Consider the following 21,590-nt stretch of genomic DNA (forward strand, 5'->3'; position numbering starts at 1 on the left):
TATCCAAGTACACAGTGACCTATTATTCTGACCTCAAAACTACACAGGGCTTTAAAACACACTTTGAAGACAAAAAACGGGAACCTGATCTCTCTTCAGGGTGAGTTTTATGTGAACCCTTGCATAGGAAGTGACTAAACCAACATGATTCATTCAGCTTAGCAGAATGAGAATGAGGTGAAATGCAGATTCTACATGTGTGAGGGGTGATGCAATGAAAAATTAGCTATAAAAACATAATTTTTAATGCAATTTCATACAGTGTAGTCTGTCCTGTGTAACCTCTAGAAACTACTACAGGAAAGTGCAATATTTACAGGTGATATATAATATCTTCCAGTCCCATATGGGGAACTATGTTGGATATCAGTCATATTCAAAGATACATCAAAAATGCAAGGGCCAGTTAAGTTTAGACCCTTGATTAGCTCCCAAAGGAGAGTCATGTAAATGAAATCTAGTACTGACATAAAAGTGAATGATGTTGGCTTATAAGGAACAAAATCCAGAAATTAGAGATAATTTTCTATGTAGATGAGAAGTGATGTTCTAGAGCAATATTTTCATATGAAATAAGAACAAGATAGTCTATGAGATAGAGCTTGATAAGTTTACAACAGCAGAAGTCTGGAATCCTTTTCTTAGAAAGATCAGAATGATGCAGAATGAGGGAGGGAGGTTCTTGCATCCAAAGCATGCCACCAGAAGCACACAGTGTGTGTCAAGGATGGCCAAACTGAGAGCTTTAAACTGGTAATTACAGGAAAGGTGGAGATTCCTCAAAAAGCAAGTGAGCAAACTGAGGATGGAATAGATAAGGCAAGAGCCAGGGGAGATGGGAAGAGAAGTGACATAGAAATCAACAAACCCAATGATGAAGTGGAATCACTTTAAGCATAGGTCCATAAAGACGGAGGTTCCTGAGAAGCAATCTTGAGACTGTTGTGGTGAACGAACACACCTGGGTGCCTCTCTGAAATGCTTGGCAATAATGGATATGGCATGGGGAATCAACGGGAGGAATCAGAAATCCACATGCAGTTACATTCATTGAGCTAATGGAGACATGAGGCAATAGCAACTAAATTTCTGCAGTGGCTGGGTACAGACTCTTTTGGAAAGACAGGCTGGGAAGGGGAGGTGACATTTTTGTGAGACTGCAGATGAAATGCCTGGAGCTCTGCCCAAGGATAATGCACTGGTTATTCTTCCCCAGGTGCATTTCCTTTTGCTGAACTTCATGAGTTTACTCTCAGCTTAATTCTCCAGCCCGTTCAGGTCTATTTGAATGGCAGCACGACTGTCTCTGTATCAGTCACTCCCAGTTTTGTATCATCTACAAATTTGCAGAGGGTACACTGTCCCATTTTCTGGATCATTACTGAAGATGTTTGAGGAACAGTATTGGCCCCAGTATCAAACCCTGGCATAACACCACCAGTGTCTTACCTCCACCCTGACTTTGAACCACTGATCTCAACCCTCTGGACCTGGCTGTTCAGCCAGTTTTCAATCCATCATACTGCTCTCTTGTCCATATTTTGCCAGCTTGTCCATGAGAGTGTTGTCAGAAACAGTGTCAAAAGTCTTGTCAAAGTCCAGGTAGGAAACATTTGCTGCCCCCTCTTCATTCACAAAGTTGATCACTAGATCAGTGAGGCACCTTCCAGCCTAATCAATTCTGTGAGCCTGTGATCTTGAGGATGACCATTTGTGTGTGCCAGACAAGAAGAGCAGACAGACTGTGGCAATCTGTGTGTCAGATCGCTGATAGCCACTGTAGCACCAAAGTGGCTGGCACTGAGTAATATCAGGTTTACTGATATGAGTAAACCTGGAACCTGACTCCGTACCTGTCAGGCCTCTTTTGCAATCCTGGGGAATGTTAGAACTGACTTCCTCTGAATTTATGGTCATCAGGGCTATTGATGAAAACGGTAGCTCATCTCTGTATCTGTACCCAGTAGATTAAAACACTGATGCATTTCCTTGTCCTCTGATCATCAGCCCTGGAATACAGTCTCTGTTCTGCTAAGGGCCTCTTCTGGGATCTTAAACAGGTCTTCAGCTGTATAGGAGTGTTCACCTCATCTACTTAACTCCTTCAGCATGCGCCCTGTAATTTAGTGCATCCAAAGTTAAGAACTGAAATTCTCAATATAGAGAATGGAGAGAACTGAATGTCTCTAGGGGATGATTAGGAGCATTAAGTTAAACACTTAATGTTACATAGTGTAAATAACCTCTCAGTTACACACAAATTTTCCTGGTGAATTACTGACTCATTCATACAATGAAAATGTACAGAATTAAATGAAAGAAGAATATTCAATATTTATTTTTATCTGAATGCTGTGTGTCTTCATAACGTATCATGTAAACTTCTGCGGTTGATAAAGTAGATGTGCTGTGAAGAATTTTTTCAATGCCTAATAAAAAAGTACAAAGAAGGCATTGGAAGTAGCTGGTTTGTTTTACCTTCCTTTGCCTTGATGACTTATTTGGAATGTCACTTCTAAAAGTAAATACTATCTCACAAGCCAGTGTATTTCTGAGCATCTTTGGAATGAGGAGTGGAAAGAACAATTTCCAGCAAAGGAAAGTAATTAATTTTTAAATTGCAGGTCAGCTGCATGAAGCCTCCTATAAAATATACCACTATGCTTTGCCTAACCCTTTTTTTACAAATAAAGATTATACTTATAAGTTTAAAAATTATTGCAGTGCTGAAAACAGTGGAAACTGCAACCTGTAATTCAAACACCTCGTTTTTCTATACATTAACAGCAATTTGACAAAACAATGCACTTCTACAGGGAAAAAGCCTATCTCAAAAAACTTGTTGTCTATGTGATGTCAGGAGCTAGACACCGCAATGTATTCATGTTTCTTCCCAAATCTTGCTTATCTAATTGGATTGCCACACTCCAAAAAAGGGTCTCTTGAGTTCATATTGGCTGTTTCACCATATGAAGGCACATGTAAAAATTAGGCTCTGTACAAGCCATGTACCATTAAGATAAACACTCCAAACACACTATATATGTACAATGAGGAGAAATGATGACATTTTCAAAAATCAGAATGATTTTCCTTAGGAAAAGACATCATCTTTTAATCTTGTGCTTGGAGTGATTTCCTTTTTTCCCCCCCATGTGATTTTCACTGACAAAATCAGTAGTACCAAAGGTCAGAAATAGTTTAGGATGCAGGAAATTACTCATAACTGATAAAACTAAAAAAGCATACAGAATTTAGGTAGACACTGCTTAAAGCCCAGAAGGTCACAGATGCAGGCTCTGCTCCAGCTGATTCAACCTAATCCTCAACATAGAAGATAATACCAAATTTTCACCTCTCCGTCCCTAAAAATATCTCTCTCTGAGCTCGCAAGAGGCAAGAGGGTTATTGTGCCATGGTCAGCTCAGCCTCTTCACAAAGCACCTTCTGTTGACTGTGGTCCTGTTAGCGGTTTCTACCTGACCCTCCAGTATAATCCCAGTAAGGAAAAGGCAAAAGCACCACGCCTCCTAGGGGTGGCAACCCAAACTTTTGCTTTACCCTAATCAACCAAGCATATTGTCTTTGTCTCTAGGTTATTCCTTTAGGTAGAACAACCCACTCTGGCATTGATGGTAACCCCTTAATGTGGGTTGCAATGAGGCACCAAAGGCTGGGAGCTGATACTGTAAAGGCACTGCCAGGTAAGATTATGAAGGGAAATTTTTAAATAGTGTTACAGGGGCAGCTCCTTCATTTCTATCACTTTGATTTCCTTCCTTTCTCTTTCCAGCTAAATTTTGCCACTGAGCATATAATCATGCACATCTTCATACCATCTGTCTTCTTTCATATTTTTTACAGCTGAGTCAGTGAGAATTTTAATTTCAATTTTCATCGATCAAGAGATTTTTATCCTGTCTCAGAGAGAGAGGTAGAGGTTTTCCAAAGATAATAACAGTTTCAGTAGCCTGCAGAAGATTTTATTTCTATTTCTTTTAGCTGCAGAGTTTTTATGCTCAGCAGACTAGTATCCAAATACAGCTGGGAAAAATATGACAACAAAATGTGTGCTAGAGATTACCAACACAAGTACCTGCAACCAAAATCTCCACAGGGAAGTGAAACAGAATTTTTCTCAAAGGACTCTCAATTACGAAGTTAACAACAGCCAGTGGCTTTTGGTTAAGTCTAACGTGTAAAGAAAAACTTACGTCTGACATATCCCAAGTGCCAGCTTGCTGAGGAGGATGGTCCTTCCCTTGCCACACTCAGTGTATCCATAGCAAATGAAGTGCTCCTCGAAAGAGTGATAGTGAGTGCAGGATCTGCTCCACAGCCTATACTCTCTGCTGTGGAGTTTCTAACAGGCCTGGCACACACTGGGAAAGGGAGGAGGAAAGACTTGCACCTTCCTCCTTGTCTCTCTGTAAAAGCCTTTCTAAGCCTTATCATAGAAGACTGTTAATGGGATATTTTGTGATAACAGGCAGCCTATGCTGCCTACTGTAGTAGAAAATAGGAAACCAACATGCTTTGGATAAATCGTTTGGAGTTATTATGAACCACACTGAATATAATTCTCTTTAACAGAATGTTTTAAAATGCTGACAATAACATTGTTCCATGCCTTCATGTGCTTGAAGGTTTTTTAGTTGTGAATTAACTCTACTAGTAAAACTTTAAGTGATGAAATCATTCAGCTTGTCTCATTTTAACATGTGGTTAAACTAATAAAACATATTTCTTATTAAATTGGGCAAGAAAGCAGCTGTGAGCTACACCATTTCCAGATCTTCCCAGTGATGGGATCTTCCAGCTCATGAGAGTGAGAGAACACTGCACTCCCAGCTGCAAAACCCATTCAATCCTACCTATATTTACCTACCTTTTAAACACTTTGCCACTTTTGACTAATTTACCAGCAGCCTTTTATTCATCATAGCACCCATCTCTTTCCCTTCCTCACTTATTTTCCATACTGACATTATCTTCCCACTTGCATAACTCTTCACTGAACTCAGCACTTGCTTTACCTTTTCTGTTCTTGTTAGCACCCGCTCTTACAAAATCTCTTTGTATCTCCTGCTGTTCCTGATGTGCCCTCAGGAAGAATTATTTATAGCCACACTATGATGTCACCAACTTCAGGCAGATGAAGTTGGAAAGGATTTGCAGAGATCATTTTGTCCAACCCCCCTGCTTAAGGAGGGTCACTCAGAGCAGGCTGCCCATGGCCAGACGTCTTTTGAATATCTCCAAAGATGGAGACTCCACAACCTCCTTGGGCAACCTGTGCCAGCACTTGGTCACTTTCACAGCAAAAAGTGTTTTATGATATTCAGACGGGACACGTGTTTCTGTTTGTGCCCACTGCCTCTTCGATACCTCTTTTTATCTCTTTCTCACCTCTTTCATCTCTAAGTGTTCCAATGTACAGCTGTGAGAGCTAAGTGCTGGTCCATGGACACCCACTACTTGGCATCCAGCTCGTTTCCCTACTAACTGCTTTCATCTGTTGTCCTTCATCTTACGATATAAATTTGCAAAAGAAAGGGCTTTCTCGATTTTTTCTCTGCTTCTGCAGCACCTAGTCAGTGGTTTCCAATCTATGCCTGGGGTTCTCTGACAACATGTAAATACAAATAGAAACAATTCTCTTATCTAAAACTCCTAAGACCTTAGTAGGGAAGAGCATTCATATGCACAAAACACAAAGGAAGAACAACTGTATTATTTCCCTACAATCGACCTCAATGTCTCTGGAAGACACTGCAAATGTGTCTGCTCATGGACAGTAAAAGTATTTGATTCCCCATCACCAATTTGAAAGTTCAGTATTCTTATCATTGCACATCACTGTGCAATTCAGAAGGCCTTAAAGATTTTTTTTCTTACTTGTAGATTTTTTTCTCCCGTAGTCTGAATTCATTGGTGGAGTATGTAATATAATTTGGTGGTGAACTTAGATCAAAGCAAGATTTTTGTCTTTGCATTCCTCTGATCTTCAGCAGCCTTGAGGATGCTCTAAACTACATCAGATATCAACCTGCCATGTTCATGGACATCTTGCATCCTATCTCTTCCTGGTGATGACTGAAGGAGATCAGACTTACCCTTAACTGAGTCTGGAAACACATCTAAATTCTGAAGAGCCACTCATTTTGCAGACTGTGGCACCTCTCCTGCACCACTTTCAGTGCTGGTGCACTTTGCTCATGCAGGTGTAGCTTTCTGCTGCACCAGTAGTATCTTTTAAAACTTATTCTGTATTTTTGGCTATTTTTTTCTGTATGCACAAAATAAAATAACTGTAAATGTAGGTCATCACCTGTGCTTTTTATTTAATTCTCTAGCAGCATATCTGACCTTGATTTCTGATTGCTTCTCCCCTCTTTTCTTTGGAAATACAAGAACCTTCCATTGGACAAAATTCCCTGTAGTTCTATTTATGCTTTCATTTACACAAGGTAAAACATAGAGTCATTATTTTTGAAAACAGTGTAAACCAAATATACAGATTTCCCTACACTTGAAAGGTTTTGTTCATTTTTTTTTAATATCTTCAGGGTTTTTTGTTTTGTTTTTAATCAGAAACTCCTTGCTTTGAAACACAAACACTTCTTTTAGTGCTTGTGGTTTTTTGGTCTTTTATCTTGCTTTAATTAGCTCACTTGGGAAGTAATGTAACTGTATTGCAGAAAAAGCTGTATCAGTAGCTGAATCCTTCTTTTCAATTAACCATACAAATCCAGGCCTTCTTCCCACACTCATACTGCATTATTTCACACTTGGCACAACCTACTTCTCTCAAAGTCCTTCATTATTTTAAGGTCATTCTGACAGGATGCTTCCTGTCTTATTTTGTGCCAGCAGGCAGAAAGATGAACACTTTTGTTCACCTGTCTGGAGTCCACCATAGCAACCATGACCAGGGTTGAATCCAGGACTGCAAAGTCTTGTAATACCTTGCTATTGAAACAGCGTAATCAAAGTGAGATTTAAAAAATCCCCCACAATTTCTTCCAAGGCCATAAAAGGGATTTTTTTGTGTCTTGCTGCAAAGCAATTTCTGCTGAAAGAATAGAAATATGGAAACTGCAATCCTTGCTAGTATACAGAGGCCTTATCCTGATTTTATAGAACATTGTGCAAACAAGGGGAGACTTTAAGGGTCAGTTTTGCTCCCAGGAAACTACATGTGTGTCTGGAAGGCAGAAGCAGGGACAGGCAAACAAGGAGAAATAGAGAATAATTTCCTGGATACACAGGGCAGAATTAGGAAGGCCAAAGAAAATCTGGAGTCAGGATTGCTGAAGGACATCAAGGGCAACAGGAGAGATTTTACAGCCACAGCAGCAAGTAAAGGAAGACTGGGGAGAACGTGGGCCAGTGTGACAGGAGACCAAGTGATGGAGAGTGTAGGAAAGGATAATCTATGGTAGGAAAGGGTGAAGGACTCAGACTTCATTCCCTCAGACTTTATTGGCAAAGTCTGCTGCTCACTCACAGGCCATTCAGGTCTTTGCTTAGGACCAAAAATGGCAGAAACTACCCATGGTACAGAAGGATCAAATTAGGTACTAATTAGGTCAGCTGGACATGTGCAAGTCCATAGGACTGGATAGGATGCATATGAAAATGCCAGGAAACTGGCTTGATGTTGTTTCGGGACCATTCTCTATCACGTTTGAAAAGTTGTGATTAAGAAAGCAAAGACTAGAGAAGGCACTTGTTAGTCTTCAAAAAAGGCAAGAAAGATTTAGGGAACACACTCAGAAAAAACCCATAATCTTTTGATTCATAGGAAGACGTTAATAGAAAGGTATTGTGGAAGCTTCAGTATACCTTGTGCTTAGAAAATACAAAAGCTTCAATATTTTTGGAAAATTCTGAGATTGAGAGAAACAGAAAGGGGATTTTCTCCATTTGTTTTCAAAAGAACCTCCCAAACACTTTTTAGACTGCAGTTTATGGTATTTAGCAGAATACTGTTTGATACAGGAAGGTGATCTGACGCTTAATATTGATGAATATCACAAATATAAATGTGTAGTATCCAAAAGGATATAAAATCTAGAGGAGCTTCACAAAGACATAACATGATAAATACATGTCAACTGGATATAACAAATATTGTGTCTTTCCAGTAATGTATTGAAAAATGGAGATCTCTGTAACTGAGCAATGTAGCTAAACATTTCTGCAGAGCACATCATAATGAGTTGCAATTTGAATGGTTAATTCTTTTACATCTTTTGTAATCTCTACAGGTACATGTGCCTTATCAGTGTGATAGCCCGAAAACTCAGGCGGTACAGTTTGATGGTTTTCTTCTAACACAGTTTGCATTTAAACTAAAGCTACACAATATGTACTGCAGGCAAAGTTCACTTAGAAATGTAACTGAAATGCAAACATGAACTGGTTGTGACCTGTTTTATAAAAAAGCCCACAATCAAAACCTAGTGTGTCACACAGACAGCATTAATATATACTATACTGAAGCATACAATACTACACTACAGCCTTTAATTAATCCCTCTACTAGTGCAGGAATATTTCTACTAATAACTACTTTTAAAATTTCTAAGAGATGAAACTTGGATCTCCACCTCTGGAGGTTATTTTAGCTTTTAAATCACATGAGTACGAAAAATTTTTCTCCCAGTATTAAATTGAAATATTCATCTTTTCCAGCTTCATCACATTAGCCCTGGTTACTTATTTGCCCAACTGTGTTTTATTTTTATTCACCCATTGGGCATATTTTAAATTCTCTGAGCTTCTCAATCATTACTCAACAAAGCTCTATCTGATGAGTTCTCTAAATTTATTCCCTACAGCTCTCCTAGTAATTTGCATTACTTTTGCCTGGACACCTCAGTTTGTTAATACTTTTCTGGTAGTAACAGCACAGAATTCTAAAGATTAGGGTAGAGGTCTTAGCTGAGCTGACACGTGGTCAACCCAGCTTGGGAAAAGACATGAGGGCAAAATTTCTTTCTTTATTTCCCTGCAGTTGAGATCCTCTTGGTGCTGATCTAGCTTTGATACAAAATAAAGTATGTTAACACTTGTTTTGGTGAGCCTGTTCAAGCAGACAGGGTTTCTGGAGCACTCAGACCCCTATAATTTGTGCTCTGTTGCACCTGGTCCTGCTCTACATCCTGGGAATACACCTGAGCAAAGAATAGTGTTGTCTGTCTAGTTATATGTTCTCTGAATATGGGGGTGAAATGTTGAGACCATATTACTATGAGATCTACCTCTTCAAGAGGCACTTCCAACAGGAATATGATTTTTACTACCAAGTATCTCTTTTCATTCTTCTATGCCCTTGAAAACACTTTCTGCTGTTAAAAGACATGGCTTTTGGAGGACTACTTCTATTTTTATCTCTATGCATCTATCCTCATGAATCCTTTGTTTTCCATTTTAAATCAGAATATTTCATTAACTACTGTGTTTAGGTCTTAGGAGGGTAGCATTTCATTATCTTTATGTTGATTAATTTCCTTTGTATCCATCTGCTGTGGAGTGCTCAGGATGTCCTGCACACAAGGGAACACTGCATACAGTGAGTGGGTGGAATTTTGAATACCTTACAATTTTTACAAGGAAGAATGGAATCAAAACTACTGGAATCAAACACCAGCTCTTTATAAAACCATTTTCACCACAAAGCAGTAATTAAAATCTCCATTGCCTACATGGAGCAGTCCTTAACTCATTTTTAAAATTTACAGATATTAAAATGAAATGTTAATTGAAAACGCATTAGCTGAACAGAAGGGTTTAGATCGTTTAGGCTAAATTTGGCTTGAGAGAAGAAATGATAGCCTATGTAAAACTTAATATCTTCTTAAGGAGACAGAATGGGGACTGTCTCCAGGTGAATGGAATCTGAGCACCTCCCAGTGTTGCTTATGTGCCAGTTGTTGCCAGAGTCACAGGCAAGGCATTGGCTGTGACCCACATTCTCTTCCCCAACAGAGCTCATTATAATGCTGACCCCTTAAAACTCTGCCTAAAACAACTGGAAGTTGTGTCTTCAAATAAGCAAGTAATACAAAACACCAAGGTTTCATCCATGGGATGTATTCAACCTGTTTTTTAAAGATTTAATGATTACAGATTTCTGGAATGCTAAGGAAACCCCAGCTAAGACTCACCCTTCTGCCAAACAATACTCCATCAGAGAAAAAAGCATGGGTGAAATTCTGTTTTCATTTAAGCCAGCTGGAAATTTACCATGGAATTCAGTGGGGCCAAGGAAAGTCCATAATCATATAAGTGGTTAAATAGCTTCAGTGATCGTGGAGTTTTCACCAGTGAATGAATTTGAGACAATTCCAAACAATCAAACAAATCATAAAAAGCACATTTTTGAGAAAATTGATGTCACAATAACTAAAATCATTGCTTTTCATGGAATAAATTAAGGACTATTACATTAACAGCAAATAAGATGTCTTTTACAAGACAACTGTTCTGGAGATTTTCTGAGCCAAACAAAAATTTGATAGAAAAAAAGAGTTCTACTTAGTGCATTATTGATAAGTGTACTGGCTGAATTAATTTATGTTCTTATTTTTGTCACATCTTTAACAGTTATGAACAGGCTTTTTCATGTTTTCATTTGTTATAGAGGTCATCATTGCTAAAATCCCCCTTGCTTTAACGTATTTGAAATACATTTCTATCCTTATGGATTGCCAACAACCATGTTTCTTTTTCTTACAGTATTTATACTGAACATCTCTTGTTATTTCTGGTACTACCATTGCATGTGGCAATTTTACCCATAGCATGCATTGCACTTCAACTCTTACATAATTAACTCTTCATAATGATGTCTTACTATAACCTTCAATCTTGTGCCTTAACATATCTGGGTTTCGGAAATATTGAAGCTGTTACATTCCTGTTAATGAGCACTGACATTCTTAAGCAATACACAATTCATTTTCATTCTACTGATGCGCTGCACTGGCTAAGAATTTTGCTGATCTAATAAGGAGATGGGAACAACATTTGATATCAGTGATCCATGAAGTCTCCATGCAAGTTTTGACGCATCGGAGAGATGACTATGCTGAACCAAACCTCCTACCAGAGAAGTTGTAAAAGACTGTACACACACATAGACACACACTTTGTCTGCTCATCACAGCTTTTTCTATTCTGCATATTGACACATTGTGTCAATTCAAGGACCATCTTTGATCTTCATTTCAGAAACTAGGAAAGGAATGTGGGTTATTTTGCTGGGGCATGTCTTCCTGTGTTACATGAGTCCACATGGCACGAGTGGCTTTCATTCTGCACAGGAACCCCTCCTCCTCTGGTTATACAACCATGGTTATGTTATCCAAATAAGTGTGTTGGATAACGAAGTTATCATTTTGAGCCAACTCAGAATTCCTTTAATCAGTACAGTAAATTGAAATTCTACTAAAAAGCAAACAAAGTGAAACCTTTAGGATTTGGTTGTGCTGCTATACAAAGACCTTGAAGTAAATGTTTGGTGTGCTTCAGGCAAACAGCCCCTGCCTCAAAAAGCAAGGTGCTGGTGTATAATAAATTTTTAATTTTATATAAATGTGCATAATAAAATTTGTAATTTTATTACAAATTCAGAACTCAATGACAATGTCACTGAAGTTAACGACTTCGACTGTTAATCTGACTGAGAGTAGAACTGACTCTTGTATTCTTTCTCTTGTTCTGCACTGAATAATGTTACCTAGATTGACAGGGAACTTAGCCACAGGTAAGCTGCAAAACATAGCAACTGTTTATGTAACATTATTATGCTTAAAATAATTCATATCTATAAAGAAAACTTTCTTCTCAGCAGTTGCTCAAAAAGGCATAAGTAGAAAAGTCAAAATAATAATGGATTTAGTCCTACTTAAATGAAATATTTTCATATTTGCAAAACTGCTAAACAAAGAGATTTGTAGAGTTTTTATCATGAACATACTATGGCTTTTCTACAGCACTTTGGAATATTACAGTCATTCACAGTCGTCACAGAAGCGGTAGACAAAGAAAGGAGTATTCAAAGCCTAAAGTAGTAAGAAGGTCACAGAGTATCCTATTTTTAATTCTAAAGAATTTGTAACTTAAAAATCTATTTTAAAACTAAAAAAACAACGTGTGCTTCAAAGAAAAAAAAAAAGAACTATACAACTCTATCTAAGAATGTATGTTGCTTTCACTTTTAGATTATATCCTGTCTAGGCTGGAATCACAACTCTTATTTGCTGCAATAGAACAAAATGTTTCTGATTGTTTTTACTGGTTTTATCATTACTATGAGAAAATATCCCCCTCCCAACAATACCAAGTACTGCAATGAACAATACAAACAGTATCAGGTAAGTGTCCACTTGATCTCCTTCTCCTCTATCTTACCTGAATGTTACTGATTCTCTTTGGAATTCACACTGTAGAAGGCAAATTGACTGAAAACAAACCTTCTAGTCAAAAAGTGATGAAAAACAGTGCACGTACACAGTCTATCTTTTTATCTCAACTAAATGAGAAATCCCTCATTCTTTAAAACATTTTTCTGGTAGAGATGAACTGGTTCATAGTGGTTGTGGTTAGAGAATCAGCACAGACTGACACAGCTACAATATATGGAAACAGCTAAATACAGGATGATTTTCTTAAAACAAAAAAATAATAAAGAAATCTTCAAACCAATCTATTAACACTGAGAACCTTTGAAAGGAAGGCTGATTTGTTTCAGAAATCCAATAACCAGTGTTGATAAGAAGAGGAAAATTAATCTCCCAGAGTATGTATGCTCACAGAAGTTGCTTCATATATGCAAGAATTCAAAAGTTATCTTCTCTTCATGAGGGCAATCAAAATTTTCTTTGCTCTGGTTGTTTTAATTGTCACCAGTAAATTTAATCACTGCAGTCCTAATGTGCTCAGGAAAACTTGTGACAGGATGATTAGAAAAATTCTTCCCCAAAGAAGGCGTTACAGTCAAGAATTAACCAGGAAACTGGGGACGTAACTTTGTATGGTCATGTCCAAACATCTTTGCATGGGAACAGGAGAAATAGCATCTGTAAAATAGTTATATTTTCTCATGTGTTACCTATTATTTGCCATAAGGCACAGGCAGATAATATATTATCTGGTTTTTGTCAGAATGTGCATCTGGTGATCAGGAAACCTGGGAATCAAAGACAGGATTTAGGCAGAAATGGTCTGTTGAGTTTAGTTAGTTGCATGTTTAGTTTCTGATTTCTTGGCTTCAGTGAACTTGTCACCTGTGATAAGCAAATAACGTGACAGACATTGCACATAGAGTCATTATTTTTGAAAATAATGTTCAAAGTCATGACTTTGGACCTCTCTTCAGCTGAGTCCTCAGCTGGTTTGAGGAGTTATGCAGACTTCCTCAACCAGTATTTCACCTTGCTGTCCACTCAGCTCTGGTAGCTGGTATTAAAAGACACATCTTAGTATCCCTCGAGGGACAGAAGAGCACTGTGAATTAATTTAACATAGCAGTTCAATCTCCACAAACTTGCTGCAAACTAATGAAATTACATGGGCAAGCAATGACAGACTTGTGCTACACTTAAGCTCCTGTAATGTTACTTTCAAACACCTAAGGTAACAAAAAGACACTTCAAGAAAGGCTTGTTATTTAATTAACCTGTGATAAAAGTAAAATTGTGGTGGTGTATTAATGTTTAGGTAACTTGTATCGTCAGATGTCAGACAGTAGTGAAAAATGTAGAAACCTGAAAAATTACATACTTTCCTTTATTTGATCTTCTTTAATGGAAATCTTTGTTACAAGTTCTGTATTGATGTAAGTCTTAATGAAAATTCATTTACTTCACAATGGGTACTTTGTGCTGATTAGGTGGGAAAGAATTATCTTTGCTGCTATTTATAACACAGCTAATGATTTTTTTTTGGTGAATAGCTCCTTATTTATCTTCAGATGCTTTCCTCAACAGGGATAAAGTCAGGACAAAAGGGTCTTCATTGCTTCTTTTGCTACAAGGTGAAAATACGGGGCTGATTTCTGTAAAGTGGCTCTACTCACCCAGGTATTCCCATGTATATGGGTCATATTTTTCCTATAGAGGGCGTTTCCTCTAATTCTGCATATTGCAGTAAAAACCCACTATCCATTACCCAGTTATTTTAAATACTACTGTATTTCCAAGAAACATCTGGTTTAAAATAGTGTACCATTATTCTTATTAAAATACCCTGCTATGTAACTGACCACCTCTTTACAACAGTTTCACTTTCAGTATAGCTGTGTTTTGGAAAAGGTTTAAAATCAGATGAATCATAGGTTCTCCTGGGAAGCAGTGTCATGCAGTAAGCTGCTGGCTCTTTGCCCCATAGACGGGCATCTCTAAAACAGCCATTAGGACAGCTCCTGTCCCTCTGCCATATTACACAATTAATGAGTTCTTTTCAATAACTTTACAAAGCCCGTAAGACAGAGCAAATTCTTCCTCTGTTACTTAAGTAGTGAGGTTTCAACTTCTGATATAGATGGATATTTGCAGGATCACACGTGCAAAGGAAAAGTGTTAGTCTTACACCCGAGTTCTGTTGTGGAATGTTAGGAAAGCAGCTGTTTGCTGAAATTTTGTGGAAATGTTCTCGAGTATTTCGTGTAAAGGACTACTGTTTGTGTCCTGTAAATGCAATGTAGATTCTCTTAACCACTACAATATACTAAAATTATAATGAACCCATATGCATTTAGCTTTTACATATGAAAATATTTTCATAGTGGCCATATGGCTTTTCACAAATTTCTGATAACAGTAGCAATGACACACTTGTAACAGAATATCCCAGTGCAGTTCCATCTAATTAGAAAACAGTACAATGGAAACATTATACAAATTTAGCAGTAAAAGCATGCTTACCTTCATATGTTCCACTTTCTAGGAGAGCACCACTTTTCTCCAATTCCATAAAATCTTCAACAGTGATGAAAATATAGTCCACACCAGGGACTTCCCCCTCCTTATGTGGCCTTGTGGTGCCTATTAATAATATGAAAGACACACTGTCAAGCATGTGGCCTAAATGTAGAATGATCTTTTTGAAAGCTTTGGAAAATTCACAAAGTAAACCATTTATACAACATCTTACATAGCACATCTTCCTTGTGAGGATGCTTTTCAAAGCAATATAGCTATATTTGCTGAAACTGACAGAGGTATATGAAATGTATGTTTAAGATCATGCCAGATATTATTTGTATCCATATTGTTTATTCTCACTATCATACAGTTGTTCTTTTTATGTTACTAGAGAGACCCTTAGTGATATCAGGCATTCAGAGGTAACACAAAACAGTCTTGTCTACAATTAATCTGTTTCATGATATTCTAAACATTTATTTAGAACACAAAATAATAGTTCTGTAAGTAAATCTGTAAGGGTTATATTCACATTGCTTGTTTCAGTGCCATAAGTGGACTTGACAAATGGTTAGGCTTCAGGGCCTGTGGGATTCAAATCACCTGCTAACCGTGCTGTCACACTGCAAAGGTGTTTATATTTAGTTATTGCCTCTATTGTCATCTCTGGAAGACAGAACTCCATAAAAGCTGACAGACAATATTACACACAGCCTGAGAAGTGACTTGGCTTAGCTAGCAGAAGTTGGGATGTTAGCAAGGAAGAGTCTGGAATTGACCTGATTTCCTAATGATCCAGTTTATTGTGGTCAGACTACCCCTGCCTTGATTGAAACCACTAAATAAGTCTCAAAATTCTGTTTGGAAATGGGAGTGTTTTAGGTTCTCTTCAGTCTCAGAGTGTTCGAAATATCTTAATAAATTCTTTATCAATACTGTACTGATTACATCACACATGCAGGGTTTGGTTTAAAGACTATTGACATTGGGAAGTGGCTAGAAACCTGTCCAATCTCCTTTCTGTTATTTGAAGACACAGAGACATAGAACTGTTAGGTTAACCCAATTGCCTGTCATAGAGACCTTTTTCTCCTCAGAGACAGCCTGAAGTCCATGGCAAAGACTGAATGAGCCTGTCAAGCTAATATTTCAGTACCTAACATGGGGAATATATTTTGATAAATCTATAAGACCCTTCCCTCATTTTCTCAGATTCCAATTCCCTTCTCATCTCAACATTTACAACTAAAACTGGCTGTTAATTTCTGGGAATTTTCATACTATTATCTAGAGTACTCTGTCCATCTGGAGTACTGTATGCAATTCTGGGCTCCTCAGTACAAGAGAGATGTGGAGCTCCTGAACTGGATACAATGGAGGGCAACAAGGATGACTGGGGGGACTCGAGAATCTCTCTGATGAGTAAAAGCTGAGAGAGTTGGGCCTGTTCAGCCTTGAGAGGAGATGGCTGAGAGGGGACCTCATTAATGTGTATAAATATCTAAAGAGGATGCCAAGAGGATGCCTAGAGGATAAAGCCAGGCTCTGCTAAGTGGTGCCAACCACTAGGACATGAGGCAGTGTCTGATGCACAGGAAGTTCCATCTGAATATTTAGAAGAGCTTCTTCACTGAGCAGTGACCGAGTACCGGAACGGGTTGCCCAGACAGGGTGTAGAATCTTCCTCCTGGCAGATATTCCAGAACCATTTGGATGCAACCCTGTGCTAAGTGCTCTGGGATGACCCTGCTTGAGCAGGGAGGTTGGAACAGATGACCCACTGTGGTCCCTTCCAACCTGACCCACTCTGTGATTCTGTGATTACTCTTGTGTTTTTGAGATGATATGGTTAAAGTACTCAGAGACCTGGATTGTTCATAAGAATGCTGAATTTATTTCTCATGCAGCAGCATCCCCAAAGATCTCCAACCCTTTGTGAGAACTATGTTGAAGCACAGGGATTCTGGTGTGCCACTGAGCTCCCAGGAGCTCTGCTAACAGCACAGACATCAGATGTTTGATCTGTGTGCTCTCCCTCGAGAAATTTTTTACTATCAAAGAATATTGACAGGAACTGTATCTTCCTCAAAAACACTCTGGCAAATCAAGGCTATTCCCAGACATGGCACAGGGAGGAAGCTGGCATATTAGATGAGTATCTCTAACTTACTCTTTCTACAATATTTGTGTTATGTAGCCAAGCTAGGATTACCAGTTTACTAATCAAACAAAAATACAAGTTACATAAAACCTAAGGCCTGCTTTGAGTGGAAAGTTGGAAAGATGATATAAAGAGCTCCCTCACAAGTGAAATTTTTAATGATTTTATGCTATTAAGTGTTAATACACTCTAGTTTGTTTTAAACTCATGGATATTCAGCAGTCATTCATGAGGGATGATGACAAAGTCTCACAGGAAGTCAAACAACAGACTTGGTCATCCCTATGTTTCTCCACTTTGGTCACAGTCTTGGGTCAACTTGCCTAGAAAAGTGTAATGTAATTCAGTTCTGAATCCCTCTCTCAAGCTGGAAGCTACAGACTTAATCTTTCTGCCCTTATATTACTTAGTCAAGCTTTTTTCAGATACAGTACAGATATGATACATTTTGCATATGCCTTGCATTACTTAACTATTAATTAAATATTCTGTCTAATCTGCTTAGACAACACCAGGAGACAACACTGTCACTTGGATGGTTCCACCCTCTCACAGTCCTCAGGGAGCCTGCTCCAAGAGCCCTGCACTGCATTGTGTACTGAGGGCTGCAGCCTATAAAAGATAAAGCAGTCACTTCCTGCAACAAAATGGAGAAAGGACCAAACCATGATCAATAGTTGTGTGAGCTCAGGGTGACTCTCATCCTAGGTACAGCAGTTTCCATCCCCAGCAGAAATTTATTGCTCTTGATGAAATCTTGCTGAGTCCCATTTCCTTCCCGCATCTGCTCTCATTCCCTCAGGCTGGAGGACCTGAGATCTTGGAAATGGTTAAAGCAACTCCCTGGCTAATGGAATAACCAATGCTTTTTGCCTCTTTTACTCTTTCACCCTGGAGGAACTGAGTTGTTGCTAATAATACTTCTGTCCTCCTTTATAGTTTTCTGTAAGCACCATGGACTTTGTAATGTGCATGTTTACAGAGTTGGACACAGTTACTGGAGCATCTTAAACACCCATCAAGGTCCAAACATTGAGACCTATATATTGGAATCTTACAGACCACAGGCAAATTCTTTCCTTTAACCTAGAGCTACACTTCTTAATAGATTTTAACTACATTCATATAGACGGATAAGCAGGCCAAAACCCGCTGTTGAATCAAGACTTAAAACAAAGGACTAATTCCAAGCCTTTCATTTCTACAGACACATCTTTTGTTATGCAGCATCAAGGCTTAATAGGACACAGTTTTTACTACTTATAATATTTAGCCCTTTATTAATGCAAAAGGGAGAAAAGAACTCAGTTACCATTTTGTTACCATGGTAGCCTATGAAAAAATAATCTTTGAATTCCATAATGAAAGAATATGATCCTTTTAGATCTTTCAGGACCAAAACCAACAAGGGGTATTTGCACTATGCATATTTCTGATGAGTACAATTTATTGGTGCTATTGAAGACACAAAATGAGAAGCTCTCAAGTAACCACGACCAGTCCAGGCATGCAAGTGCTGTCACACAACCTGTAGGTACCTTAGAAATTGCAGGATCTTGGTCTACAAAATCTGGACTGATATTGATCTTCCTTGAATTCACGACCACTACTAGCATCATTCATCAATCTGCTCTCAAAACCAGTATTAAGTTCATTCAGTGAGCAACTACTTTGTTTGGATTTATAGCTTCAAGATGGATAGTTGGTACAATTCAGAGATATTTAAGGTATGTGTTATATCTTTTTATTATTATTATGTTTTAAAAAGACCCTTTGCCTTTGCAGCTGGTTTCTTCTCTTCTACAGGGGAATTATGATTTGCCATACTTCAGTGCAGGCTTCAGTGTGGTGTTGTAGGATGGTGCTATATTCCAGGAGAGGAATTCAGTGCTGTTTACATAAATAGCCTCTGAAAGAGTATTTTTCTTTTAACTGAGTTTAAGGCACCTGAGGGCAGGCATTTAGACATGTAAGAAATCTTTACCTGTATAAAAAAAAAGAAGTGTTTTAATTTAATAGCAATAAAGCAATGCTTTTATGAGCTTGGGGAACAATAAATTAAATGGAACTTTTATGTTGACTTCTGGATTGGAAAAATGGTCAGTTCATGTAGTATTCAGTCCAGATTACCTTTACTGGTAAAAAAGTATAGAATTATTGATTCTAGAAGAGTTCCAGGGCTGGAAAGCCCCACACCAGTTTGTAGAGGTAGGAGAACAACTAGGAGTTTCTATGTCTCTTTTTCATCTCAGAATTTGATCACATAATTATAAAATTTTGGTGCTTATTTGGGAGCAAGGCGCACAACCTAACTTGGAACATATTTCTACTTCTTAGAGGCACTGAGTCGTCACAGTCTCTGTCCAACTCTGCTACTTTCAAAAGCAGGAAAGGTGCTCCCTCAATATTTCTTTTTTTGCTAACTCCAAGTAGTTATGGAAAAGAGGCTAATTTATTTATGTGTTAACATAAGAATATTAGTTAAAACTCCCAGAACTATGACAGGAAAGACTCAGAAAGGTGCTCTTTGCTCAGTACCATGGACACATTTTAAGGAACACTTCATCCTTTCAGTGAATAATCTGTATTTTACAGTCTTTAGCAGCATTACAAGGATAATACTGCACTGGTTGGGTCCCTGTACAGTCTATATGATGGTCAGGAAAGTAGAAGTAAAGGCCTTACTCCCTGCATGGTCCAATACCGACTCACAGACTGTATTCACAGGTTTCAATGCTCCAAGCTTACAGGCATGTTATAAATATTTAAATTACTACTTTTTTTTGGTAAGTTAAGGGCAAACATGGCACACCACTATTCAAACATTGTCATATGTATTTAGCTGATTTGTATTTGGATTCACAGATTGGTTCCTACCAGATGAGGTAAATTCAAAAGCAAAGGTGTGTCTTTGCCACAAGGATTTAGAGTAAATGAAGAGCACAGAAATAACCTAGTCCTTTTTGCATAATGACCTACTTCTAAAGTAATTTTCCAAATGTATGGAAGTCAATCATGTCTTAATTTGCTTATCTGCTCCAAATGTAATAAAATGCAAAGAGAAAAATGCCTTTAACATATGAAGCCCTTTTATTAGACAATCTACTGAAAATTTGTTCTGTAACTCTGGTCTGCACAACAGCTTGTTGTGGAACATGGTACGTCAGGCTGTCACACATTACAGTAGCTGGAGGGATCCCTCCTGCAGAAACAGACTGCTAATCTTTAATAAACTTCAGCTGAGCCCTTGGTATGACCTTCTATACACTTTGCCTTAGAAAAATTCAACAATACTTAATTAGCTCCTTTATTTGTTTGCCAAATTACTCTGGAACACTATTACAGTGGGGAACTGAAACGTATGGGAAATTATACCTATCTTGTCAAATTACTAACTGCATTAAGCAGAGAAGCACCACATTTGTCTTGATCTACTGAATTTCCAGCTGAAGAGAATAATAAACATAATTTTCAAGTAAAGTGATTTTAGATGTACTACAAAGCCTGAAGCTTCAAGTGTTTATGACAATTCTCATAACAACAACATAAACCACAATGGCGTAAGTCCCTTCTTGCCAATGGTCATGAAGAATAAAAGTGTTTCCCTTTTCTCAGTGTGCAATACCAGCAATTTCTCTGATGTATTGCTATAAAAAAAAAGCTGCAGAAGCAAAGAAATGAATTCCAGATTCCCGAAAATGTTTTTCAGGCGTAGTAGTTTCAAACCACATTAATAAACAGGTTGTTGGCAAATGTAATCCTGATGAAGATCTGGACGTTAATCAATACAAATTTAGTAAAGATGCTCAATGCTCTACAGTGAGGCAAGAACACATCTGAGAGGGGATCTGATCAATGCATACAAATATCTTAAGGGCAGGTGTTAAGAGGATGGGGCCAGATTCTTTTCAGCACTGCTCAGTGACAGGACAAGGGTCAATGGGCACAGACTGAAACAGGAAGTTCCATCTGAATACGACATAAAACTTTACTGTGAGAGAGACAGAGCAGTGGAACAGGCTGCCCAGAAACCTGTGGAGTCTTCTCTGAAGATATTCAAAACCTGCCTGGGCACAATTATGTGCAACCTGGTGTAGGTGAACATGCTTTAGCAGGAGGCTGGCCAAGATGATCCCCAGAGGTCCCTCCCAACCTCAACCATTCTGTGAAAGCCAGGCATTTAGCAACTGCTGAGCTGTGAGACTGCAGCATTATTTGCGAAGTTACCTGTACGCAGAGGGAAAAATCAGATGTTATTTTGAAGAAGCAGTGTGTTTTTTCTATCTCCTGGATTTTCTGATCAAGTTTTGGTAGAAAGTGAAAAGCACTTAGCCATACTTCATCACAGAACTAGAAGCTTCATTTTTACGTGCTTAATTCATATGAGCTAAAAAGGAGGTTTTGCAATCCCTGTGTATAATTAGCATCCAGAGAGTAGCAGAAGTAATAGATTAACTACATGGCTCAATCTGTTGTCCAATGAAATTAGGTGG

The 21,590-nt window shown here is 38.2% G+C and overlaps 1 protein-coding gene across 13 annotated transcripts in view; it reads right to left on the bottom strand.

Moving 5' to 3' along the window:
- MAGI2 (membrane associated guanylate kinase, WW and PDZ domain containing 2) overlaps positions 1–21,590 on the bottom strand; it is a 727,751-nt gene that overhangs the window by 285,897 nt on the left and 420,264 nt on the right. For all 13 annotated transcript variants that reach the window (XM_048300656.1, XM_048300645.1, XM_048300648.1 and 10 more), the window contains one exon: positions 14,937–15,056. In XM_048300656.1, the coding sequence (XP_048156613.1) occupies positions 14,937–15,056 (120 nt within the window). The remainder of the gene's footprint in view (positions 1–14,936; positions 15,057–21,590) is intronic.

This window comes from Corvus hawaiiensis, chromosome 4 (assembly GCF_020740725.1).
Source record: "Corvus hawaiiensis isolate bCorHaw1 chromosome 4, bCorHaw1.pri.cur, whole genome shotgun sequence".
Lineage (NCBI taxonomy): Eukaryota > Metazoa > Chordata > Aves > Passeriformes > Corvidae > Corvus > Corvus hawaiiensis.